The sequence below is a fragment of the Erythrolamprus reginae genome, chromosome 6 (assembly GCF_031021105.1).
Source record: "Erythrolamprus reginae isolate rEryReg1 chromosome 6, rEryReg1.hap1, whole genome shotgun sequence".
Classification (NCBI taxonomy): Eukaryota; Metazoa; Chordata; class Lepidosauria; order Squamata; family Dipsadidae; genus Erythrolamprus; species Erythrolamprus reginae.
This window is the reverse complement of record NC_091955.1, coordinates 67,556,337-67,583,415: the sequence shown is the minus strand read 5'-3', so window position 1 is coordinate 67,583,415 and position 27,079 is coordinate 67,556,337. Positions and strand designations below refer to the sequence as shown.

The window sequence follows — 27,079 nt, the reverse complement described above, 5'->3', positions numbered from 1 at the left end:
GTTTTCAGAAATGGTTTTTTTTATTATTCTAGATATAATAGCAATATCTTGAAACTAAGCCTGTCTATTTTTGTTTACTATATCTCATGCCAAACAAAATCAAACCAGGCTGGGTTATTTTGAGTTTCTTTCTTAAGAGTGAGCATTCTTTTCTAAACTTTTTTCTCCCAATGGTTCATCTAATCTTTTCTCAACAACAGTGGCATGTGCAGGTATATAGTTTTGAAAAAGCATCCAATTTGCAGATAAAGCCACCTGTAAGAATAATAAAACCTCCCCAAGTTCAGCGAAATAATTTTTCGTAAGTCTTGCATCTTGAGCCTGCCCAAGAGGTGGTTTGCAATTTCTGCCAGGGGCAGGAAAGCCTGATTTGAAAAAGGTAGATTCTCTTGTTTCCTTGAAGGAAAATAATCCTGGAAGGAGATGCCCAGAGATCAATGGCTTGAAATGGCCAATAGGTGCCAGGATGATTCAATCCCTTTGGCTATCTGACCGAATCACCGACAGCAAAACATATTATATTTTGCACTTATTTTTCTAGCATCTACATCTACTGTTACCAATTTATCATGGACATGTCCTTTAATGCCGATTATATCTCCCAACTGGTTCTGAAGAATAATAATATAATAATTTACTAGAACTCAAAGCAATGTCCCATTCTTTAGCACTATTTTTCCTTCTAAACAATAGCTCTAAGCCTTCATAATCTTCACCAGCAATCCTAGAAAATAAAAATGTGAAGTTGCTGCAGCCCATGTTTAATTTGGAAGTGTGCCTGATAGTTTAGAGTAAGGAAAATGTAGGCTGAGGTGATCTTAAGGTCTAGAGAGGTTAGCAGGATTATTCTCACTAGTTTGCATGAGTTCCTATCATGTGCTATCAAAACCCAGAAGGCTGAAGTTCTTGGATTAAGTGAGTTGGATGAAACTCAGGAACAATGACATATTTGACATTAATTACATTGGGGAACAATTTGTAACACAATTTCTGTTGAGTTTGATTTTTGAGCTTTTTTTAATAGTTAATTAGGCATGCTGGTTTCAAAACTGTAGTTAGTTTTCTTCTACCATGTCAAGTTTTTTCTCTACACTTTATATGTATAATATAGTTAATTAGGCAACTTGAGTATCAAATTGCATTTTTTACATAGCCGTCTTGCTAACTTCTTGGAAAATCTTGGTGCAGTCAGTAATGAGCAGGGTGAGCAATTCCACCAAGATTTGAAGGTCATGGAAACACGGTATCAAGGTAGATGGGATGTACATATGATGGCTGACTATTGTTGGAGCATTAAGCGAGAATGTCCACAGATTAAACACTCCAGAAAAAGCTATAAGTGAAAAATTTTACCTTATTACTGTATGTATAATTACCGTGCAATAAAAAAACAATGATTTGCATGAACACAATTTAACTTGTAGTAACTATTATAGCCTTTATATGAATAAAATTATTCTTTGTAAAACAGTATATTTGATACATTTTCACTTTCCTTTCGTTTAAATGCACAATTCGTATGACTTTTGATGGTATCCCGTAGCTTAAAAAGTTGATGTGATCGACAAACAACGTGGTTATTCTTGGATCCAGAGGCCAAAAATTAGTTTTTATTTATTTTTATTGATTGATTGATTGATTTTGTCCATTGCACATTGAGAGTTATATTGGGTATATATATATATAGTAAATATATAATGAAGGTTATAGAGGATATACTCATAGTAAAATATATCTAAGAAAGAATAGAAGAAATAGGAATAAAATATATCAGTGAAAGAATAGAATAAATATAGGAAAGAAGAATGGTATAGGAGATATAGGAGAGCAATAGGACAGGGGACGGAAGGCACTCTAGTGCACTTATGCACACCCCTTACTGACCTCTTAGGAATCTGGAGAGGTCAACCATTGAAAACAACTTGAAAACAATTCACAGATTTAAGACAATGAAATTGCTTAATCTCCAATGTTATTAACGGATATCTACTGTTTCTTCAATCTGGTCAACTCCCTGTGCTGCAGATGCAAGTTCTACTTGACGTTTTGTATCTGTCACCCTTCTGAAGAAGGCATACTGTCTGCCTTGTCTTTCTTCACATTGAGTTGACATGTACTCACGGTAATTTTTTGTTAGCAAGGTATAAAGGAATGGGTTGATGCAGCTGTTGCTATAGGTCAAGCAGGTAACGCCAAAGTTGAGGTAAGCCTGAGCAGTAGGGCCAATCTCCAAGTCCATTGACCAGTACAATTTGGCTAACTGCCAAGCCCAGAACGGTACAAAGCAAGCCCAGTAGGCCACAATGATGCTGAAGATCCTGGAGAACAGCTTCTGTTTCAACACCCTGCCCGTCGCCTGGGGCTGCATAGTTTTTGTAGAAACCCAATAGCTCCATCCAAGACGTGAGTACAATATGGCTAGGACAAGGCCAGGCGTTAGGATGCTAGTGGCAAAGAGAACCGTGAGGTAGACTCGGAAGGCATCAGGTGTCCACGTGGGAAAGCAAATGTGTTTATAGCTCCCACCTTCCCTCTGCTGGATCATGACCATCATTGGTATTGTAAGCAGCAATGACAGAAGCCATACGGCAAGGCTGGCGACCTTGTGATAACTCTTCCCAACAATCCTAACCTTTAGTGGTTTGGTCACTGCCCAATAACGCTCCAAGCTCATGGCCGTCAGCAGAAAGATGCTAGCGTGCATTGTGAGCAAATCCAAGCTAAGCAAAAATCGGCATCCTGCATCTCCGAAGAACCAATCCTGGGCAACATAGGTACAAACCACGAAGGGGATGGTGGAAAGGTAGAGTAAGTCTGCCAAGGCCAAGTTAATAACATACACACACAAACAGCTTGCTGAACGAAGCGCTGTGCTGCCAAACGCCACCACCAGTGTGTAGATATTTCCAGTCACCCCAATGAAGCACATCAGGAGGAGGATGGCTCCCAAAACTGCCGTGAGAGAACTCTGCTCCTTGAAGTCCATTTCTTCATCTGAGAAATTGCCCCAGAATGGTTCTTCAATGAGTTCCGCCATTATACCGAATAGCCAAAATGCATTCCAATTCTGCAGAAGTCTGGCAATTAAGATCAATAAGGAGAGCTCGGAATGCTGATGGGCGGAAAAAATCACAATAGGTTGGATGTGAGAAAAGAAATCGATTCTTCATAAGAAATGATGGCAACTGTCTTCTTTCTGTGTCATGCTCGGCGATGCTTCTTATCATTTCTTAGAGAAAGACCATGGCTGAAAGAAGTACATTATGAATGAAACAGCATGGTTTCTTCTTTCTGTTTTCAATCTCCAAAGATTGGGTCCGTTGTGCATCTGTGAGTCTTCAACCTCTCTTTCTATTCCAGCATTCTTTTACTAGCCCATTAATGCAATCTTCTCGGAGCAATCCAACAGATTTCTTCCTCAATTCTTCTGCTATCCAACTGTCCCCTACTCAAAAATAGCATTGCCCTTTATGGTGGAGGAATGTGTCTGGCTCACCGCTTCACACTCAAATGCTAATATTCTCAGCAATAACTAGTGGACTGATAGCTAATGAAGAATGACACTGTGTATTTAAACCATCATGTCTTCCCACCCATCTAACTCCCATGTTCTTCCTTTGGCTTTCTCTCAACCCCAGCTTCTCCCTTTTTGTGCATTGCTATAATAGAGAAGAAAAAGTCCTTAATTGTGTTAGAATAAAAATGGAAAATTAAGAGCCATGTTAGGAAAGAGAGCTAGGATAGAATAAGACAATCTAGTTAGTGGAATCAATGCTAGTTTCTATGGTATGACAGAAAAGGTTGGCTGGTACTAAAAAGAATTCCTTTTTTCATAAATTTAAGTGTTTAAAAATGGGACACACAAAATCGTTTGTGTAGCGTTGTAATTTTAAGATATTTTAAATATATCTGGAATAAAATATGGTTTTCTTAGTCAGAAGAGAAGGATTTAGAGGTAGTGATTTCTGACAGTCTCAAAATGGGTGAGCAGTGTGGTCGGGCGGTAGGAAAAGCAAGTAGGATGCTTGGCTGCATAGCTAGAGGTATAACAAGCAGGAAGAGGGAGATTGTGATCCCCTTATATAGAGCGCTGGTGAGACCATATTTGGAGTACTATGTTCAGTTCTGGAGACCTCACCTACAAAAAGATACTGACAAAATTGAACGGGTCCAAAGACAGGCTACAAGAATGGTGGAAGGTCTTAAGCATAAAACGTATCAGGAAAGACATAATGAACTCAATCTGTATAGTCTGGAGGACAGAAGGAAAAGGGGGGACATGATCGAAACATTTAAATATGTTAAAGGGTTAAATAAGGTTCAGGAGGGAAGTGTTTTTAATAGGAAAGTGAAAACAAGAACAAGGGGACACAGTCTGAAGTTAGTTGGGGGAAAGATCAAAAGCAACATGAGAAAATATTATTTTACTGAAAGAGTAGTAGATCCTTGGAACAAACTTCCAGCAAACGTGGTTGGTAAATCCACAGTAACTGAATTTAAACATGCCTGGGATAAACATATATCCATTGTAAGATAAAATACAGGAAATAGTATAAGGGCAGACTAGATGAACCATGAGGTCTTTTTCTGCCGTCAGTCTTCTATGTTTCTATGTTTCTATATCCGATATCTGTCTTCATCTAATCAAGATGCTCATCATGTTATGCAGTGGTCTGTGACAGACATGATGAGATTTGGAGAATCATAGATTTAAAAGATGTTTTTAGACAATTAAAGCCAGCTCTCAATCGATGCAAGAACTCATGTTAAAGCAAGCCTCATATTATTATTTTTTTATTATTATTTATTAAAATTGTATGCCGCCTCTCTCCGTAGATTCGTAGAAATCATATTTCTATGATTCTGCCTCTAACTCAGCCAGGATCTTATCACCAACCTCGGAAATTGACAGTTATCATATTTCCCACCCATCACCCTCATTTTCAAGGCTAAACATATCCAGTTCCTGCAATCTCGTTTTTTAGGACATAGCTTCCAGGAGAGAAACTTTGAAAATGTTTTAAAAGAAATGTACTACAAATTTTGTACCACTACTCTACTGTTTAGTAAAGTTTCCTGCTATTTGTGTGTGTGTGTGTGTGTGTGTGTGTGTGTATCAGCTGCTTTAAAGTCACAACTGAAAAATGAAAACAGACACATCTTTTTTCAGTGTTGCATGGAAGCCTTAAAAAGACAGATAATTCCAAACCATTTTTGAAGCGTGCGAAGTTTACTTTCCAGGCTAATGATCCTTCTTCTTGTTCCAGATTTTTGCTTCACTTCTATCATAATCCCAAGCAAGTAGAGCCAATAGTGGCCAATCAGCAGCAAGCAGTGGTAGCACCAAGGTGGGAATATGCACATTTTGGTCAATGCAAAACAAACCGTTCAATTCATCGTAGGGCACGGTAGTGGCATCCCTCAGCTACTTTACATCAGTCATAGTGCTGCTTATTTCTACACCAAGTGTAGTTCAGGGTCAAAATCACAGAGGACTTTGAGGGCTGGGTGTCCAGTAGAATTTTGGCACAGGGCTGTCAAAATGGATTTTATTTCTTTCAACACTTCTTCCAGCTCTGAGAAAATGCCTAGGCATTTCTCTGTGTTATCCAAAAACGGTAGCCTCAGAAATTAGCAGCGACTCACTCTTCCTCAGAGTTAATGTTTGATCCTGAAATTCGCTTCAACTGAAAAAAGAAAATATATTATAAATCTACTATTATTTATTTATTTATTTATTTATTGGATTTGTATGCCACCCCTCTCCGGAGACTCGGGGCGGCTAACAGCAACAATAAAGCAGTGTACAATAGTAGTCTGATGCTAGAAACAATTAAAAACCCATTAATATAAAAAACCAAACATACATACATACATACCATGCATAGAATTGTAAAGGCCTAGGGGGAAGAAGGTCTCAATTCCCCCATGCCTGACGGCAGAGGTGGGTTTTAAGCAGCTTACGAAAGGCAAGGAGGGTGGGGGCAATTCTAATCTTTAGGGGGAGTTGGTTCCAGAAGGCGGGGCCGCCACAGAGAAGGCTCTTCCCCTGGGTCCCGCCAAGCTACATTCTTTAGTTGACGGGACCCGGAGAAGATCCACCCTATGGGACCTAACTGGTCGCTGGGATTCGTGCAGCAGAAGGCGGTCCCTGAGATAATCTGGTCCGGTGCCATGAAGGGCTTTATAGGTCATAACCAACACTTTGAATTGTGATCGGAAACTGATCGGCAACCAATGCAGACTGCGGAGTGTTGGTGTAACATGGGCATATTTGGAAAAGCCCATGATTGCTCTCGCAGCTGCATTCTGCATGATCTGAAGTTTCCGAACATTTTTCAAAGGTAGCCCCATGTAGAGAGCGTTACAGTAGTCGAGTTTCGAGGTGATGAGGGCATGAGTGACTGTGAGCAGTGACTTCCGGTCCAAGTAGGGTCGTAACTGGTGCACAAGGCGAACCTGGGCAAACGCCCCCCTCGCCACAGCTGAAAGATGTTTCTCTAATGTGAGCTGTGGGTCGAGGAGGACGCCCAAGTTGCGAACCCTCTCTGAGGGGGCCAGTGATTCTCCCCCCAGGGTAATGGACGGACAGATGGAATTGTCCTTGGGAGGTAAGACCCACAGCCACTCCGTCTTGTCTGGGTTGAGCAAACATGAACAGCCATAGGCAAAGTGGTGGTGGGGGAGATAATTCCGCAAGTCTATATTTAAACTTATGTTATTGCTGAGCATGTGACATAATTTATTTTAAAATTACTTTTCTAGGCCTCTTGGCTGAAGAGACGAGTTAGAAGGGCTGTGGGCACTGCCTAGTGGCAGCAAGAGATAACAGCTACATTTTATCCCAAAGCTGCTTTTTAGGAGGCAACTAAACTGTCTTGGTTTTTTTTTCTTTTGAGGATGTTTCGCTTCTCATCCAAGAAGCTTCCTCAGCTCTGGCAGCACAGTAGGGAATTGAAGTGTCTTATCCACTGTACAATCAGAGCTTAAGAAGGATGAGAAGCGAAACATCCTCAAAAGAAAAAAAATGTCCAGTTGCCTCCTGAAAAAGCATCTTTGGGACAACCATGACCTAGATCAGTGTTTCCCAACCTTGGCAACTTGAAGATATCTGGACTTCAACTCCCAGAATTCCCCAGCCAGCATTCGCTGGCTGGGGAATTCTGGGAGTTGAAGTCCAGATATCTTCAAGATGCCAAGGTTGGGAAACACTGACTTATATGACTGAGAATCTTTACAGACTTTCAGCTGCATTTTACTACCCAACACTGACTTATATGACTGAGAATCTTTACAGACTTTCAGCTGCATTTTACTACCCAACATGTTGTATATGTCTCGGTGTACAGTCATGATCAGAGAAGCTTCTTCAGTCAATGCTAGCTCCCTTGCCTAAGAATCAAAGAGCACCACCCCGTAACGTTGGACACGACTGGGCAGGGGAAACCTCTACCTTTACCTCAGAGCAGAGGTCTCCAACCTTGGTGAATTTAAGTCTGGCAGACTTCAACTCCCAGAATTCCCCAGCCAGGATTACCCAACTGGCACACGGAGCCATATCAGTGGGCAAGCGAGCTAGGCCTGGTGTGCTAGCCAGCTGATTTTCCAGCCCTTCTGGGCCCACTCGGAGTTGGGAAGCATCCTGCTTTCAGTCTCCAGAGGGGGTGGGGAAAGCCCATTTTTTGCTCTTCCCAAGCTCCAGAGCCTTTCTAGGAGCCTGAGGAGGGTGAAAAAGGCCTCCTCCACCCCTCAGAGGCCACAAATGGCCTGTTCTCAACTTGAAAAAGGCCATTTTGGCCTCTAGAGGGCCTCTGGGTGAGGGAAGGCCATTTTCGCCCTCCCCAGGCAAAAGGCTCTGAATCCTGAGGAGAGTGAAAAATAGGTGTGCCATCATTTTTACTTTACTGATCTATCTATCTATCTATCTATCTATCTATCTATCTATCTATCTATCTATCTATTTATCATTTTATTTTACGGAAAGATCCACAGTAACTGAATTTAAACATGCCTGGGATAAACATATATCCATCCTAAGATAAAATACAAGAAATAGTATAAGGGCAGACTAGATGGACCATGAGGTCTTTTTCTGCCGTCAATCTTCTATGTTTCTATGTTTCTATCACGTGCTGGGAGCGGGTGGAGTCACATGCACATGAACGGGGGAGACACACATAAAATTATGGGTGTGGGCACGCATGCGCGGAATCCCCCCGTACCCGCGCTTTTTGGCACGTGAACCAAAAAAGGTTCGCTATTATTGCCATAGAGCCAGTTAGGTGTAGTAGATAGGGCTAAAAACTGAGAGATTGTGAGTTCTAGTTCTGTCTTAAGCAAAAAGCTACCTTGGTGACCTTGGGACAGACTCTCTTAGTCTTAGGAAGAAGACAATGGAAAAACCTACTTCCAAAATCTTACCAAGAAAACTGCATGGATTTGTCAAGGCAGTCGACAGAAGTTAAACTTAACTCAAAGGCATGTGGAAAGACACACGGATAAAGATACATAGTTTTTAATGTAGCTTGCCAGTCTTTACTTCTTAATTCTTTTATTTTTTTAATTTACCAAGTCAGGAGGTGAAGAATGCCAAGAGAAAAAGCAGCAAATCCCCTGTCTTCAATCTCTCATGGCTGAATAGAATGAAAATACCCTGTTGGAACTTACTTGCATACTCCTGGGGCGTCATGGGCTGCTCTATCACATAGCTGAAGATAGCTCTCCATTCCTCCTGCTCTTTCTCCGTCTCACAGGTGAAGATGTACTTGCGGTCAGGAGTTACAATAACGATGCCATGTTTCCAAGTGAAACTACCCTTCATGGCATATGGCAATCCTTTTATGACATTATATCCTTGTTCCCCATTGCCCAGGAAAATCTCGCCTTTAGCAAAAGCATCCTGCATGGGATAAAGGGGGGGATGGGGAAAGGGGCAACATGTGCCTTAAAAGTCATTTTGGGATTCTAGACTATAGTTACAACTTATAACGTATCAGGAAAGACTTAATAAACTCAATCTTTATAGTCTGGAGGACAGAAGGAAAAGGGGGGATATGATCGAAACATTTAAATATGTTAAAGGGTTAAATAAGGTTTAGGAGGGAAGTGTTTTTAATAGGAAAGTGAACACAAGAACAAAGGGACACAATCTGAACTTAGTTGGGGGAAAGATCAAAAGCAATGTGAGCAAATATTATTTTACTGAAAGAGTAGTAGATCCTTGGAACAAACTTCCAGCAGACGTGGTTGGTAAATCCACAGTAACTGAATTTAAACATGCCTGGGATAAACATATATCCATTGTAAGATAAAATACAGGAAATAGTATAAGGGCAGACTAGATGGACCATGAGGTCTTTTTCTGCGGTCAGTCTTCTATGTTTCTGTGTTTCTATAACAGAATACTTTCAAGGTACTGTTGTTCTTCTGAGAAGGGAGAAATGTGCCAATACTTTAGCTACAAAACTAACCCAAAGGTCTTCAAACTTTGCAACTTTAAGATTTGTGGATTTCAACTCCCAGAATATTCCAGCCAGCTACACTGGACAATTTCTTCATATATTTTTGTAATAAAAAAAGATTGACTCACAACCCTTCTTAAACATTCGTGCAGAGGTCAAGTATATACAAATAAGAAACTTTCCAGGAATTGTTTCAATGTTAAGCCGTATGTATGTATGTATGTATGTATGTATGTATGTATGTATGTATGTATGTATGTATTTACTTGCCAATACTTTAGCTACAAAACTAACCCAAAGGTCTTCAAACTTTGCATCTTTAAGACTTTTGGACTTAAAGTCCCAGAATTCTCCAGCCAGCTATGCTGGACAATATGCCGTATAAATTTGTTTTAAATATACATATGTTTCCCTGAAAATAAGATCCTGTGTTTTGGTGGGTTTTTTGAACCCTGAAATAAGTGTTTGGCCTTATTGCCATGCACTCAAAAGCCTGATTGGGCTTATTATCAGGGGATAACTTATTTTGGGGGAAACAGGGTACATGTATATTGTTTATATTTTTATTTTTTTTTCTATTATAGACTTGCTTTGAGGATTACATGTTACATTGAGGGATTAAAGATGGAAATTTCTTAGCTTTGAGTGGGAAGAATCTTTGGATTCTAAAGTTGGATTCTAAACCCTTAGGATCCTAGCAATATCGTAAGCACAATCTTCTTTGATTGTAGAAGATGTTAGGACTGGAAAATGTCAAAGTTGGATTCTTGATAAAGTTTGTTTGTTTGTTTGTTATTTATTAATTCAACTCCTATGCCGTCCCGTCCCGAAGGATTCTCAATCTTTGGGACTAATAATGGAATATATGCAGAACATATAAAACTCAAAGATGAATGAACTTCAATATCCTGGTAGAAAATTCAGAGAGTTGCAATCCAAAAATATCTTGGAAGGCACTGAATTGGGAAAGCCTCCTCCAATTTTACAAATTGAGGAAAGAATTCTTCTCTCTTATTTATTTATTTATTTATCTATCTATCTATTTATTTTATTTGTCAAACAAGTATAGTATTATAGTACATATTAACATAACATACCGTAACATAAGTAGAACGTAGTAATAGAAAGGATAATAAGACAGTAGGACAGGGACATTAGGCACATAAGTGCACTTATGCACCCCCCTTACAGACCTCTTAGAAAAGGGGAGAGGTCAATTGTAGATAATGTAAGGTTGAAGATTTTGGGGTTGGCGGAAGCAACAACAGAGTCAGGTAATGAGTTCCAGGCAGTGACCACTGCAATTTACATTCAGTTTGTATCTATTACGTGCTCTTGTGTTGTTGTTATTAAAGGTAAAGTAGTCACTGACAGGGAGTACATTATGATGTATGATTTTATGAACAACAGTTAAATCAGTTCGGAGATGGCGTAGTTGTAAATTTTCTAGATTTAGTATTTGAAGTCTGGAGGGGTAGGGTATTTTCTTACGTGAGGAGGAGTGAAGGACTCTTCTTGTGAATTATTAATTTAGAGTACACAATCAATAAAAGGAGAAACAGTCTGGTCTGCCTTTAATAGGGGTTTGATATGCAAAAAATCAAGTGGAAAAAATATGAAATTATTATAGATGTTTTTGGGTAGCTACAGGATTGAGTTAAAAAAACTAATAACCTTATTTTTATTTCAAGTAACAAAATGGCCATGTTTCCGCTGGTCTATATACCTGAGTAAATCAGAAAGGTGAGAGAAAAGGCAAAATCAATTACTGGCTTACCAAAGGGTGTTTGAAGTACATCAGCCTTCGGTGATCTAGACTGAACCAGCGCTTCTTGAAACATTCCTTCTGCTGTAAAAACCAACCGCAGACATTTATAAGAGGAGAGCGCCCTCACCTGGTCATTCTTTGACAGGAGCATTAAAAACAACTTCAATTCCTAACCTGTGCTAGAGTCAATTTCTAGAGTCTTGGGTTTACTTGTGTTCTTTGTCACTGGTTTTTTTTTTACATTTGCCAGTCAATCTTTCAAGGACATTACAATAAAGGTTTCCCATATAATACTAAACCAGAATGGACTTTGTGACTTAAAATAACTATGGTGTATGGCTTAGTGTTTATTATGTTAACACAAGAAGTTGAATTGAGTCAATAAATCAAATTCATTTTTAGTCCTGGACCAACCATTTTTGGAGTCTAGGCCTTGTAATACTTTTGAATTTTGAGGTTGGAGAAGACCCCGGAAAATATTTTAAATATTTATTGGCTGTAAACAAACAAATGATTTATTGAACAAATCAACTCAAAAGTTCTCATCTGTGGAAGAAAAGGTGAGGCTCACTGTCTTGCGTCATCTGTAAAGTTATGGAATCAATTATAAGCCAATTCATCACCATCCAATTAGAGACAAACAACCTGCTATCAAAACAAGCAGATTGGTTTTAGAAAAAAATGTCCTGTAATCAAAAACTCCTACACTGTAGATACATTGGGCCACACATCTTGACCAGGGTAAAGCAATAGATGCAACTTGAACTGAATCAAAGACTTTACACTTCTATAAAGTCTTTGATTCAGTGGTGCATGAAAAGCTATTGTTGAAACTATGTTCTTACTGCATCTCCGGATCCCTGCACAAGTGCGTAGCCACATTCCTGTCAAGTAGGCAACAGATAATCAAAATAGAGAGGGCCCTATTAAATCTGGCACTAGTTATCAGCAGTGTCCCCCAAGGCAGCATTTTAGGACCCTCACTCTTTCTGCTTTACATCAACGACCTATGTGATCACATTAAAAGCAGCTGCGTCCTCTTTGCTGATGATGTAAAATTATTTAACACTACTGACAATGCTACTGCCCTACAAAGTGACCCTGACTATGTGTCAGAATGGTCGCGCAGTTGGCAAAAAAATCAGAACATCAAATACAAGTTGGGTGGAAACAATCTTATAGACGACCCTCACTTTGTCAAGAACATGGGAGTATTCATCTCAAACAATCTAAGCCCTGGAGCTCACTGCAACACATTGTCAAAAAGGCAATAACAGTTGTTAACCTAATCTTGAGAAGCTTCTTCCCCAGTAACATTGTATTGCTAACTAGGGCATACAAAATCTTTGCCAGACCAATTCTTGAATACAGCTTATCCCCCTGGAATCCTCACTGTATATCGGGCAATACACGATTGAACGGATCCAGAAGTATTTTGCTCTGAGTCTACAGAGAGGACAATACACGATTGAGTGGGTCCAGAGATATTTCGCTCGGAGTCTATGGAGAGGGGCAGCATACAAATCTAATTATTATTATTATTAATAATAATAATAATAATAATAATAATAATAATCGTGATCGTGGAGAAAAAAAAAGTATGGATCATCGACATCGCAATCCCAGGAGACAGCAGAATTGAGGAGAAGCAGCTAGAGAAATTAGTGAAATACGAAGATCTAAAAATCGAGCTGCAACGACTCTGGCATAAGCCCGTGAAAGTGGTCCCAGTGGTACTTGGCACGCTGGCGCAGTAACAAAGGATCTCAGCGGACATTTGAAAACCATTGGAATTTACAAAATCTCCATCTGTCAATTGCAAAAGGCCGCTTTACTGGGATCAGCAAACATAATTCGCCGCTATATCACACAGTCCTAGGTGCTTGGGAAGCGCCCGACTGGTGATGAAATACGAAATCCAGCATAGTGATCTAGTTTGCTGTGTTGTACTGACATCATCATCATAATAATAATAATAATAATAATAATAATAATAATTATTATTATTATTATTATTATTATTATTATTATTATTATTATTTATGGGAAGAGTACTCCACTTCTCTACTCACAATAGACTACCTTATGCCACTAGACTTGAAATTCTGGGCTTGGACAATCTGAAACTGCACCACCTGTGGTGTGATCTAAACATAGTACTGTACACAAAATTGTCTGCAGGGTGTCCAGAGGGAAAGCATATTGAAATTCCCTGATATTTCTCTGACATTTCCCTGTAACTTGTGATCTAGTTAAGGCACGATCATAGATGACATCATACCAAACGGCTAAGCTGTGGAGAAATATTGATAGCTGAAGAAGCAAGTTGTTGCCACAGTTATGCTCATATTTGCTTGATTCTGCCAGGCAGCGTGATCCATTTTTAAAAAACACGATTTCCCCTGACTTTTAAACTTTTTTATACAGTTTGGGTTTTTTCCCTGATTTATTCCATTTATTTTCACGAATTCCTTGATCATTTCCTGATATTTCCCGAACCGCTGATTTCCCTGATAATTCCCTGATTTCCCTGTTTTCCAGGTTTGCTGGATACCCTGTGTCTGCTACAAGGTCTTACAGCTTCTACCACAGTAATACACAGGCAAACTATCGGTATAAACTCAAGGTAAACTGCTCCAAACTTGATTGCAGAAAATACGAGTGGTTAACGCCTGGAATGCTCTATCCAACTCCGTTGTTACAGCCTCAAACCCTTACAGCTTCAACATCAAACTGTCGACCATGGAACTCACCCCATTCCTAAGAGAGGGCATGCATAAGCACACCAGTGTGTCTACCGTCCCTGTCTTACTGTCCCCATTTATCTGTATTTACTTCCTTTGTTTGTGTTTATGTTTATATCTATACCTGCCATCTTGTGCATGTTTGACAAACAAACAAATAAATAAAATAGGTAATGAAATCTCTGCAAGCAAATAACCAAGATGAAACACATCAAGGACTTCACATTTTAATCATGAGCTACAAATATTCTCTTCTATTGGAACTTCTTTTGGGTAAGTGTAACAAAAAACAACACAATAATAAGTAGCAATAAGAAGTTGTACCTTGGGTCCAGTTTTTTCCATATAACCTTCTTTTAGGAAATTTCTTGTCAATCGGGTTTTCAGCTGCAGCAAAAAAAAATTATGAGGATTATCTGTGAAAATATCTTAGCTACTTTGAACAATTAAAGATTTGGATGAATTGTTATTTTATCCAGCTATTCATGCTGGACAGAGAAGAAAACATGCATGAGTCCAGAGACTTATGATTATCCCATTTCATGAAGATAGCCAAAAATCTGAAATTAATTAGACTGGTTATGTCACAAGGAAATCACATCATCTCTAATATAGTTCAGTTAATAGGCAATCTGGTTTTGCAAGATTTTTTTACCTCCTCATCACTAGCTCCAGGAAAGGCCACTTTAAGGTGATGGAATTTTACAGCACGGATTGCATTGAACCAGTCCACAATTTCCTTGGAAGAGAAAAAGCACTATAAATATTATACTATGACCGGCAACTTGATCTTAAAGGTGATCTACTCACAAACAATTTTCAGTTTACTTCCATGGAATTTATTTGATTGGTATAAAGAACTTCCAAAGGTGCTTTTTTCAAGAGACAACTGGACTTTCTGGTTTTTCTCTGAAGATGTTTTCTTTTAAGACATTTCACTTTTCATCCAAGAAGATTCTTCAGTTCTGCCTGGATGGTCCCACCATCCTGTCAGAGCTGAAGAAGCTTCTTGGATGATGATGATGATGATGATGATGATGATGATGATGATGATAATAATAATAATAATAATAATAATAATAATAATAATAATTTATTAGATTTGTATGCCGCCCCTCTCTGAAGACTCGGGGCGGCTCACAACAACGATAAAAACAATATTATAATAGCACAAATCTAATATTAAAAAACTAAAAACCCTATCATAATTAAAAACCAAACAGCGCATATATACCAAACATAAATTATAATAAGCCTGGGGGAAGGATGCCTCAAATCCCCCATGCCTGGCGGTATAGGTGGGTCTTAAGTAGTTTACGGAAGACAAGGAGGGTGGGAGCAGTTCTAATCTCTGTGGGGAGTTGATTCCAGAGGGCCGGGGCCGCCACAGAGAAGGCTCTTCCCCTGGGGCCCGCCAGGCGAAACGTCTTCAAAGAAAAACCAGAAAGTCCAGTTGTCTCTTGAAAAAAGCACCTTTGGGACAACCATGATCTGGTTGACAGAGAATCCCCATAGAAACCTCCAGAGAAATTCATAGAATGCACTAGAATACAGGTTTATTGCAATGCATATGCACCTATTTCCTTCTTCTTAAATTAATTATGGGCCCAAAGAAAAGGCTTTGAAAGAAGAATTAAAAGAGAAAAAGGAAAAAAAAAACCAGTCTTTAGATATACTGTATTAGGTATAGAACTCTGCAAAGTTTTAACCATGCTCTGGAAAAGCTTGCAGAAGATTCATCTAAAGAGAATTTCTTTATTGGGCGTCCAACTATGCATAAATTTACTGGCAATAAAATAGCTCATGACGAATGGAGAGTTCTTGCATTGCACGTAGGTTCTTTTCTAGGGAAGAGTTGAAGATAGGGGGGAAACCCCAAGAAGTAGGAATGATGTTGCCCTGCTCTAGTGAGGATCTTAAATGTACTGTTTTAAGATTGCAGTAACATTTCAGACTGTTTCCATAATTCCCTATAGCTGTGCAATAAACATATACACCAGATCCTCGTACCTTCCCATGCTCGTGATAAACAAAGATGTTGCAAGTCTTGTTATGCTTAAGATAAGTGATCTGCAAGCCATTGGGATGCCTCATCTTTTCCGTCTGGAACATGGCATTGACAGTGTCGATTTTAACTTCTATTTTGGGTTCTTTTGCCTGAGAAGAAAGTGGTTTTTCTATTATTTGTACACTATTAATGGATAGACATAGGGCAGTGGTTCTCAGCCTTTCTAATGCCGCAACCCCTTAATAAAATTCCTCATGTTGTGGTGACACCCAACCATAAGTCTGGTGCCAATCCTCTCAACAGAGTTTTAAGCTGATTGGCAAAAAGGTCAGAGGGACACTCCCACTTTAAATGCCTGATTGGTCGGATTGCAAAAATGAGTTACAGGATGCCAGAATAAAAACTTTAGTTCCTAACACCATGAGAAATTTGTCTTTTCCCACGGTCTTAGGAGACCCCTGTGAAACGGTCGTTTGACCCCCAAAGGGGTCCTGACCCCCAGGTTGAGAACCACCGACGTAGGGTGTTACAAAATTCCGCCTCTGCCCTCACCCATTTAAAAAAAGAAAAGATCCTTTTGTACCCAGTGAAATATTAAAAAATTAGTTCTTGCAGGAAGCTGAATTGATAGTGAGAAAGAAAAAGAACTGTAGAGACATCTAGAGAATCCAATGATTCTCTGACCCTAAATAAGGCTCTACTCTGCGTACAAGAGTCACTTAAAATCTGGTTGTTACGCACATCCGGTTTGACGAAATATTTCAGACATCTCTCTTTCTCAGACAGAAGAAATCTGCGTGGCCGATACAGCTGATTATCTTGGCTTCGTTTCCACAGGATCCCTTCCTTCAGGCCTAGGAGAAGAAATGCAAGCTGTAGTACTGGCTGAGTTGAATCTTTTTTTAATTCGGATATATTAATTCAATTCAATTTATTAGATTTGTATGCCGCCCCTCTCTGAAGACTCAGGGCGGCTCACAACAGTAATAAAAACAGTATAACAATGGAACAAATCTAATAATAAAATATATAAAAACCTCAACAATTAAAAACCATACAGCACATACACATCAAACATAAAATATAATAAGCCTGGGGGAGATGTCTTATTCCCCCATGCCTGCCGATATAGGTGGGTCTTAAGTAACTTGCGAAAGACAAGAAGGGTGGGGGCCGTTCTAATCTCCGGGGGAAGTTGATTCCAGAGGGCCGGGGCCGCCACAGAGAAGGCTCTTCCCCTGGGGCCCGCCAAACGACATTGTTTGGTCGATGGGACCCGGAGAAGACCAACTCTGTGGGACCTTATCGGCCGCTGGGATTCGTGCGGTAGAAGGCGGTTCTGGAGGTATTCTGGTCCAATGCCACGTAGAGCTTTAAAGGTCATTACCAACACTTTGAATTATGACTGGAAACTGATCGGCAGCCAGTGCAGGCCACGGAGTGTTGTAGAAACGTGGGCGAATCTAGGAAGCCCCACGATAGCTCTTGTGGCCGTATTCTGCACAATCTGAAGTTTCCGAACACTTTTCAAAGGTCGCCCCATGTAGAGAGCGTTGCAGTAATCGAACCTCAAGGTGATAAGGGCATGAGTGACTGTGAGCAATGACCCCCTGTCCAAATAGGGCCGCAACTGGTGCACCAGGCGAACCTGGGCAAATGTCCTCCTCGCCACAGCCAAGAGAGGGTGTTCCAATGTTAGCTGTGGATCGAAGAGGACGTCCAAGTTGCGAACCCTCTCTGAGGGGGGTCAATAATTCTCCCCCCCCCCCCCCGGTAATGGACGGACAGATGGAATTGTCCTTGGGAGGTAAAACCCACAGCCACTCCGTCTTGTCTGGATTGAGTTTGAGCTTGTTTAAGTCACAATAGCTGGGTCAAACAGATAGTTCTTGACTCATGGCTATAATTAAGCACAGAATTATGGTACATCCCTAAATTCTCCCCATCGTTAAGTGAGTCTTCACATGACCAATCCAATTTTACAACTTTTTTTTTGAGTACTTGTTAAGCAAAACATCGTTTGTGAAGCGTTATACCCAATGGATGTTTTTTTGCCAGCAACCAGAATTAAAGGCTGGTTTCCGGCAAAAAAAATTGTACATTGCAGTCCTATGACTATGAGACCCTGCAAACAGCCATAAATGCAGGCTGGTTGCCGAGTGCCCAAATTGTGATCACATGACCGAGGAACAAATATTTGAAGTTCCAAACATTGGAACTTCAAATCCAGGTCACAAATACCTTTTCTGGGGTCCATCAGAATGTCAAACAGCTGCTAAGCAAATGGTCATTAAGTGAGAACTAGAGTATATCAAATTATCAATATCAGATTAAATTCTAAAGCCTAGGTCAGTGATGGAGAACCTATTTTGTTTCGGGTGCCAATCAGCGCATGCAAGATTGTATGTGTGCACATGACCAAATCCATGATGTAATGCTCTCCTCCTATGCATGTGGACCACCCATTGTCCAGACCCCCTTAACTCTGGCAGGGCCATTATTTTCAATCAGGCATGGCTTTTATTACCTTATTTAGCACTAGCAATTCACCTGGGGACACTTTACAGCAAAGAATGTGGAGAAAAAACAAACTTTTTTAATTTCTAAATTTGTTCTGCTGTCTCCCCATGAGAAAGTCTTCAAACCCTCTGATGTATAATTTCACATCTTCTAACATGTACAGACCACAGATACTGAGCTAGAATTGTTCCTGTTACATTTTTTGCAGGCTGACACACTATGTCGCTTCCTATGTTGGACAACAGTGAAGTGTTTATTACTGGTAGAACTATCTATGGGCTTGTTAAAAGAGGTTTCTGAAAAGTGAACTGTATGCCTGATAGTAGTTATTTGGTTAAACATCAAGAACATAAGCAGCTGCTGTCTGCCTTCCGGGTCATTTTGGTTAAACATAGAAACATAGAAGATTGACGGCAGAAAAAGACCTCATGGTCCATCTAGTCTGCCCTTATACTATTTTCTGTATTTTATCTTAGGATGGATATATGTTTATCCCAGGCATGTTTAAATTCAGTTAATGTGGATTTACCAACCAAGTCTGCTGGAAGCATGTTCCAAGCATCTACTACTCTTTCAGTAAAATAATATTTTCTCACGTTGCTTCTGATCTTTCCCCCAACTAACCCAAGATTGTGTCCCCTTGTTCTTGAGTTCACTTTCCTATTGAAAACACTTCCCTCCTGAAACTTATTTAACCCTTTAACATATTTAAGTGTTTCAATCATGTTTCCCCCTTTCCCTTCTGTCCTCCAGACTATACAGATTGAGTTCACTAAGTCTTTTTGCATAAGTTTTATGCTTAAGACCGTCCACCATTTTTGTAGCCCGTCTTCGGACTCGTTCAATTTTATTGAAATCTTTTTGGAGGTGAGGTCTCCAGAACTGAACACAGTACAGTATTCCAAATGTGGTCTCCCCTGCGCTCTATACAGTGGGATCACAATCTCCCTTGTCCTGCTTGTTATCCCTCTAGCTATGCAGCCAGGCATTCTACTTGCTTTCCCTACCGCCTGACTGCACTGTTCACCCATTTTGGGATTGTCAGAAATCACTACCCCTAAATCCTTCTCTTCTGACGTTTTTCCTAACACAGAACTGCCAAGAAACTGATAAGAAACAAGAAACTTAATGACATTCTGCAATTGTGATTTGTGTTGTGGATATGGTATTATTCAAACCCATATCCAAACCCTGATTAGCGGATCGCTGAGCTGATATTAATTCCTCCAGAAAGCAATGTGGGATATGGGAACAGCTTTAATTACACCTGTATCTCTGGGACTCTGCAATCGTCTTCTCCCCTCTGCAGGTGTGTGAAACTGTTTCTGAAAACAAAGGCGTTTCTATAACTGCATTAAACCAAACTGGCTACTATGTGTGCTTTCTGTGTTTTTTTGCATGCAAACAGTAACAAAACAATGGTATTATATGTAGAGTAGCAATCAATCATAAAACTGAATCATCTGACCATAGTTCCCTCTAAGCTGAGCAGTGAGCAATCGCTCAGTTAAAAATCATCATCAACTCAGAGTTTTTCAAACCTGCCTAGAAGCCGAGAGGGAAAGAGTGGGAGGGCAGGAGAGAGAGAGAGGAAGAGAGAGAAACAGATAGAAAAAAGAGGGGAAGAAAAAGAGAAAGAAAAAGAATGGGAGTAAGGAAGAGAGGAAGAAAATCAAAATCTAGTTTGAAACTAGCTCAACTATTTAAGTGGCATTTTGATATTGATAGAGTTGCCCTATTATGAGCTCACTGTTATAGACACACAGTACAGTATTTTATTTTGAAATTCTCTGAGGCAAAACAGGGTGGCTTTTTTATTTGTTTGTTTGTTTGTTTGTTTGTTTGTTTGTTTATTATTTCTGTGCCGCCCAGTCCCAAAGGGACTGCCGCTGAGACACTATACTTTTCCGCCCACCCTAAAAAAAAATTAGAGGAAACACTGCATCTGACCTAGTATTTTAGACATAGTTGGGCAGCCATTTCCAAAGTTTCAATTTCACCAGGTTACAAGAAGATACCAGGAATGGAAACTGGCAACTTCTCAAACCACATATTTTGTCACCTAACTCTAATCTTCCTCTTGAATCTCTCATCCTGCTAATACTTGCTACCCAGGCTTATTATAAGCTCACATAGCAGCATCCCGTCTTCTCTGACAGCTCCTACAGTCAGTTTTGAAAGTTAGTCCTAATAGTGCATTTCACATATAAATTGAAGTCGTAATTTATTTGCTTGCTTGCTTTGGGCATAACATTTTATGTGAGCCTCATAGTATCCATTATCTCATCTTGATTGGGATCCAGAGCAGTGTGGTTTGTCCAACAAACCAATGTAAAAAATAAATAAATCATATTTTAGCATTATACTGTATATGAACAACACAAATATATTTCAGGAGTCTGCATAAAGGTAAAATTATTAATAATAATAATAATAATAATAATAATAATAATAATAATAATAATTAGACTTGTATGCTGCCCCTCTCCACGGACTCGGAAAATTGACAACTCAACCTTATTTTCCACTTGGGCAGAGGATTATATTCAGAGATAGATTTCTATCAATATCAAATTAAATATCTGGGTGCAATTATTTTTAAACAGCTCTCCCTGGGCTTTGCTTCAGGGCTTCCAAGATGCTGTTTGGAAAGATTATTTGCCGAGTTTTAATTTGATTAAGACAAAAGTCATATACATTTGCATAAATAAAAGGTAAATAAATGTAGAAATTCCACCATAGAATTGTTACCGTTGGAATAAAGAACTTCTTTCTTTGGCTCCAGGAATTCCTTCCGTTCATACTTTGCTCGTATCCACTGCTCTCTCAGGACTCTGTGAGACAACAGCACAAGTGAAAAAGCAGGTAAGAGAAGTCCAAGACTGCCTACCACCCAATCTCCTATACCAGTGATGGCGAACCTATGGCACGGGTGCCACAGGTGGCACACGGAGCCATATCTGCTGGCACTCTGGGAGGGCGTTTTTGGCTTTCAGAGAGCCTCCAGGGGGATGGGGGAGGGTGTTGTTGTTGTTATTATTATTATTATTATTATTATTATTATTATTATTATTATTATTATTATTTAGATTTGTATGCCACCCCTCTCCAAAGACTCGGGGTGGCTAACAACAATAAAGAAAACAATGTAACAAATCTAATATTAAAAAGTAATCTAAAAACCCCAATTTAAGAGACCAATCATACAAACAAGCATACCATGTATAAATTCTATAGGCCTAGGGGGAAGGGGAAAAAATTCAATTCCCCCATGCCTGATGACAGAGGTGGGTTTAATGAGCTTGCAAAAGGCAAGGAGGATGGGGGCAACTCTGATATCTGGGGGAGCTGGTTCCAGAGGGTCGGGGCCACCACAGAGAAGGCTCTTCTCCTGGGTCCCGCCAAATGACATTGTTTAGTCAACGGGACCCGGAGAAGGCCAACTCTGTGGGACCTAACCGGTCGCTGGGATTCTCTCCTCTCCTGGCTCCAGGAAAGCCTTTGGAGCCTGGAGACCACAAAGCACAAGCCTACAGGGCACACCAGAAGTTGGGAAACAGGCCGTTTCTGGCCTCCAGAGGGCCTCCGGGGGAGAGGAAAGCTGTTTTTGCCCTCCCCAGGCATTGAATTATGGGTGTGGGCATTCACACATGCATGATAGCGTGCATGCACTCTGTTTTGGCACCCGAGGAAAAAAGGTTCACCATCACTGTCCTACACCCCTGATGGCGAACCTATGGCACATGCATGTTAGTACATGGTACGCACCAGTATTTGGGGTTGCCATATATGTAAACTACCAATTGTAGTTTGATGCAATATACCTTTAAGGACTTTGGCTGGTTCGCCATAAGAGGGCGCCAGCACTCTCTCCTGATGATGATGCTGGATAGCTCATTCACACTTTGCCTTTGCTTGTGGGGGGAGTATTTTCTGCTTCGTGAGGCTATGTGCGGTTTGTTGTTTATTTCTGCTTTGTGCTTGTAAATATGTATAATACTTGTTTAGTGTTAGTACAAGGTACATGGTTGTTAGGGTTTGCCATTGTAAACTACCTATTGTAGTCTCTTGTACTATCACTTTAAATATTTTGGGCTGGTTCTGGGATAAGAATACTGGGGTTTTCAGGTACAGTGCAAATGCCAAGTTCCTAGAACAGATGGGATGAAATAGGGTAGAACATTGTGAAGGGACTGTGTTTAAATGTCAACCCCAAAGGGGGAGATTGTTACTACAAGGTACAATGGTTGTTAGGGTTTGCCATTGTAAACTACCTATTGTAGTCTCTTGTACTATCACTTTAAATATTTTGGGCTGGTTCGCCATAAGAGGGTGCCAGTACTCCTTCTCTCAATGACGCTTTAACACTCATTCGTTTTTGCTTTGCCTTCAGGGGGGAGTGTGTTTGCTTAGTGCTTATTATATTGTATGGCTTAGTGCTTGTTATGGATTGTTTCTGTTTCGTATATGTAAATAGTACTTATTAAGCATAACTAAGTCTGTGTCTTTTTTCCTTTGGCTTTACCACACATCCACACTCTGTTAAAATTCTCTGCTCAGTGTATGTCAAAGGTCTCGTAGCCTAGCTATACCGAGACATACCAACATTTAGCATACTAAGTCTGTGTCGGTACTGGCTGTATCACACATCCACACTCTTACCAAAAACTCTGCTCTGCGTATGTTAAAGGACTTGCAGCCTAGCTGCTCCGAGACATACTAACAGCATACCACAGGTCGCACGCAGAGCCATATCTGAGGGCAAGTGAGGTGTATCAGTGCACACATATGCATTGATTTTCAGCCTTCTGGAAGGTGGGAGAAGCCATTTTTGCCCCACCTCCCGACTTAAGGAAAGTCTCCTGAAGCCTGGGGGAGGCAAATAACAGCCAAACGGGCCTACTGAAAGTTTAGAAACGAACTTCCGGTAGGCCTGTTGGGCTCATTTTTCGCCATCCACAGGCTCCAGAGGCTTCAGTGAGGTCTGTGTCCATGCACAGGGGAATTGGGAGGGGAGGGATTTGTGCATGTATGCATGGGGGGAGGGCATTGCATTATGGGCATGCACGCTATCGAGGGCACACACACCCTTTTGGCACATGAGAGAAAAAAGGTTCGCCATCACTTTCCCATATCTTCTCTAGCCAAGAGTTATAGCACTTACTGAGAGTCGCTGTAAAATGGGCGGTAATAATAAGCAGGTACATGAGCCTCATATGTTGCTTTGGCCAGTGCATTCCCGTGCTGGGCCAGAAACTGTGAAGCGAGAAAAGGCAAATGCTGTCAATCATCTCCCTTTCCACTGAAATGATCTTCATTAGCAGCACTTCTATCTATCTATCTATCTATCTATCTATCTATCTATCTATCTATCTATCTTTCTATCATCTATCTATCTATCTATCTATCTATCTGATTGATTGATTGATTGATTGATTGATTGATTTGTATGCCGCCCCTCTCCGTAGACTCGGGGTGGCTAACAACAATAATAAAACAGCATATGAACAAATCTAATATTTAAAATAATTTAAAAACCCTTATTAAAAACCAAACATACACACAAACATACCATGCATAAATTGTATAGGCCTAGGAGGAAAGGAATATCTCAATTCCCCCATGCCTGACGACAGAGGTGGGTTTTAAGGAGCTTACGAAAGGCGAGGAGGGTGGGGGCAATTCTGATCTCTGGGGGGAGCTGGTTCCAGAGGGTCGGGGCCGCCACAGAGAAGGCTGTTCCCCTGGGTCCTGCCGAACGACATTGTTTAGTCGACGGGACCAGGAGAAGGCCAACTCTGTGGGACCTTATCGGTCGCTGTGATTCATGCGGCAGAAGGCGGTCCCGGAGATATTCTGGTCCGATGCCATGAAGGGCTTTATAGGTCATAACCAACACTTTGAATTGTGACCGGAAACTGATTGGCAACCAATGCAGACTACAGAGTGTTGGTCTAACATGGGCATACCTGGGGAAGCCCATGATTGCTCTCGCAGCTGCATTTTGCATGATCTGAAGTTTCCGAACACTTTTCAAAGGTAGCCCCATGTAGAGAGCGTTCTACTGTTACCAAAGCTCCAATAATCCCCATATTCTGTAGAAAACTGCTAATTACCGCCTGTAATGGAACATAGAGCTGACCTTCTGGAAGGAAGAAGCAAGCCATTAAAGACCTCTCAGGATAGTACTCACCTGTATCTGGCTCTCTTCCCAGCAATTCTGCTTTATTATTGATTTGACTTCACTTATGTGAGGGATCTTGTAGTGTATTTCTGAGCACCCATGGCAGATGAAAGTACCCAATGTACAGGAGACCCAGCAAGGATCTGAACAGAATCAAATAACATCAGTGGCTACGGACTGACCGTTGTGAGTTTCAGCACAATAAATCAAAAGGAGTCTAAGTTCCTTAAAGCCCAAATAATCATCAGTTAATTATATCACTGCTGTGGATTGTTCATAAGTTGTGATACCTTTCCTCAACTTAATGTCTCAAGGTTATTGTTCAATCAAGAACTGACATGGACTCTCCTCGGGGTCTTTTTCAGAACGCTGCTTGGAGGTGTGTAGGCCATACAATACCGCACAATACAGTAATCGGGTTGTTGAAGCGTGGAACTCATTACCGGACTCTGTAGTATCATCCTCTAACTCCCAACATTTTACCCTTAGACTATCCACGGTTGACCTCTCCAGATTCCTAAGAGGTCAGTAAGGGGCTTACATAAGCGCACTAGAGTGCCTTCCGTCCCCTGTCCTATTGTCTCTCCTATATCTCGTATTTCTTCTCTACTATATCCTCTATAACCTTCATTGTGTATTATTGTGTATTGGACAAAATAAATCAATAAAAATAAATAAAATACTGTGATGTCATGAAATGAGTAGGGCAGAATTTTTTAAACTCTATTTTTGTTCTATTTTGGGGGAGTTTCAAAGGTGAGATTGGTGCCATCCAAAATAAAAATATAAATCCCCTAAATCATTCCCCTTCCCCTTAGGAGGTAAAGCAAAATCCCAAATCAGCCGCTTGCATTTTGTAGGAACTCCTATTAAGGGCCTGGCAAAAATACTGTATATCTGTATACAAAAATATTGTAAATACTGTATATCAGAGAATTGGGAAAGGCTTTTAACTCCATGTCTTATCAAAGGCAAGACCTGTTACATTTCTCTCCTTTCTGGTCCAGATTACCCAGACTGTAAACAATGCAAACAAGATTAAAAAGCTGCGTACTGCTTTTTCTGTTTATAATATCGAAGGTCAAATAATACCTTATGCAAAAGGTTTTATTAGATAATATCCCATTGTTTTATTATGTTTACCTCTCAGTGGTCTGCATCAGTTCCAGGTAAAGGTCCACCCAGCCCTGCAGCCCAAGTGCTTTGTTAAACCTCAAATGTACATGCCATCTGCAGGATGCAGGCCCTCCCCCCAAAAATCAATACTTACGTTTTTTAAAATTATCTATTTCCAGTATTTAGGGGGGGAAACCAGTTTTTCCCCAGTAAACCAATCTTTTTGTCCAATACCCCCCAAAACTGGATACCTTCACATATTTGTCTCTACCTGGATTGTAGTCCTTCTCTTAAATAATTTAAGTCCAGTGAGTTCATGCTTTCCTGGCCCTTCCACAATCTCCATACAGTAGTGCTACAATTCTTCATTTCTATCTTCCAAAGAATTCACTCTTATTCTTTGATGGTAGAAACAATCTTTCTCCCTACCTACTCCCAGATGCTGAACTTCAAATCCCACCTCCCATCGGAAGCATGGCCAGTCATGATGGCAATTTGGAATTGTAGTTCAGTAACATCTGGATTGCCATAGATTCTCATTTCTGAATGGAACGTCCCAGAGACAACAGCAAGCATATTCTGGTGTTAGATCGTGTCTGTCTGTCTGTCTGTCTGTCTGTCTGTCTGTCTGTCTGTCTGTCTGTCTGTCTGTCTGTCTGTCTGTCTATCTATCTATTTATTAGATTTGTATGCCGCCCCTCTCCGTAGACTCGGGGCGGCATATAAATCGGCATACAATTGTCTGCAGAGTTACAGAATCCTTAATCCTTAATCCTAACGTACAATATATAGCATACATTGCATTCCATGACATATTTAAGAAATCATACATTAACTCTCTCTTTCTTGTTCTAAATGTCAGGCATAATTATTCCATCTACATTTCTTCCAAGTTACTGCAATTGCTTACTTTCAAGAGCTAACTTTGCTAGGTGTTCATTTATACCACCACCATTTCCCCCTTTATTTACCAGGCTGCCCGCAATCTGCACACATGGTGTTTTCTTTTATCTTCCACACTTCCTGGAGGAGGTTTGTATTCTTCTCATCTTCTGCAGCCATTTTTTCCTCACTTGCTTTTTTAACCCTCCGGGGCCTTTTCTCTCTCCTCTACATGTACAGGAGACCAAAACTATGGAGAGAGGTAGATTTTCTTTTTTTGCAAGGGAAGAATGACAGGAAAACAACAGCCAGGTGCCCCTGCACAGCAACTTGAAGGATAGATTGATTTTGTAATCCAAAGCAAGTTCAGGTGGAAGGGTCGGTAGGTAGGCTCAA

General features: G+C 40.4%; 2 protein-coding genes across 3 annotated transcripts; both read right to left on the bottom strand.

The window, feature by feature from the left end:
- On the bottom strand, positions 1–3,037 carry LOC139169668 (urotensin-2 receptor-like). The gene has a single exon (XM_070756163.1). The coding sequence runs from the start codon at positions 3,035–3,037 to the stop codon at positions 1,976–1,978; it is 1,062 nt and encodes a 353-aa protein (XP_070612264.1). The 3' UTR covers positions 1–1,975.
- On the bottom strand, positions 1–27,079 carry LOC139169667 (arf-GAP with dual PH domain-containing protein 1-like). Of its 2 annotated transcripts, XM_070756161.1 has the most exons (11): positions 26,773–27,079; positions 24,695–24,828; positions 23,666–23,757; positions 21,253–21,335; positions 16,723–16,835; positions 15,984–16,130; positions 14,629–14,712; positions 14,298–14,360; positions 11,239–11,310; positions 8,668–8,899; positions 1–5,687 (listed from the first exon to the last, which is right to left on the bottom strand). In XM_070756161.1, exons 1-11 carry the CDS (start codon positions 26,861–26,863, stop codon positions 5,659–5,661), a joined length of 1,140 nt encoding a protein of 379 aa, XP_070612262.1. In that variant the 5' UTR covers positions 26,864–27,079; the 3' UTR covers positions 1–5,658. The 2 variants fall into 2 exon arrangements, with proteins under 2 accessions (XP_070612262.1, XP_070612263.1); XM_070756162.1 differs by lacking the exon at positions 11,239–11,310 and having other exon boundaries at positions 4,762–5,687; positions 26,773–26,950.

What these genes read in the sequence shown, in the direction of transcription:
- LOC139169668 (XM_070756163.1), bottom strand. Translation starts at nt 3,037, where the DNA reads ATGGCGGAACTCATTGAAGAACCATTCTGGGGCAATTTCTCAGATGAA.
- LOC139169667 (XM_070756161.1), bottom strand. Translation starts at nt 26,863, where the DNA reads ATGGCTGCAGAAGATGAGAAGAATACAAACCTCCTCCAGGAAGTGTGG. An exon ending in CTGGAGCTAGTGATGAGGAG is followed by an intron (nt 14,361 to 14,628) that starts GTAAAAAAATCT and finishes TTTTTGCTGCAG; the next exon opens with CTGAAAACCCGATTGACAAG. An exon ending in TGGAAAAAACTGGACCCAAG is followed by an intron (nt 11,311 to 14,297) that starts GTACAACTTCTT and finishes TGGTTTTTACAG; the next exon opens with CAGAAGGAATGTTTCAAGAA.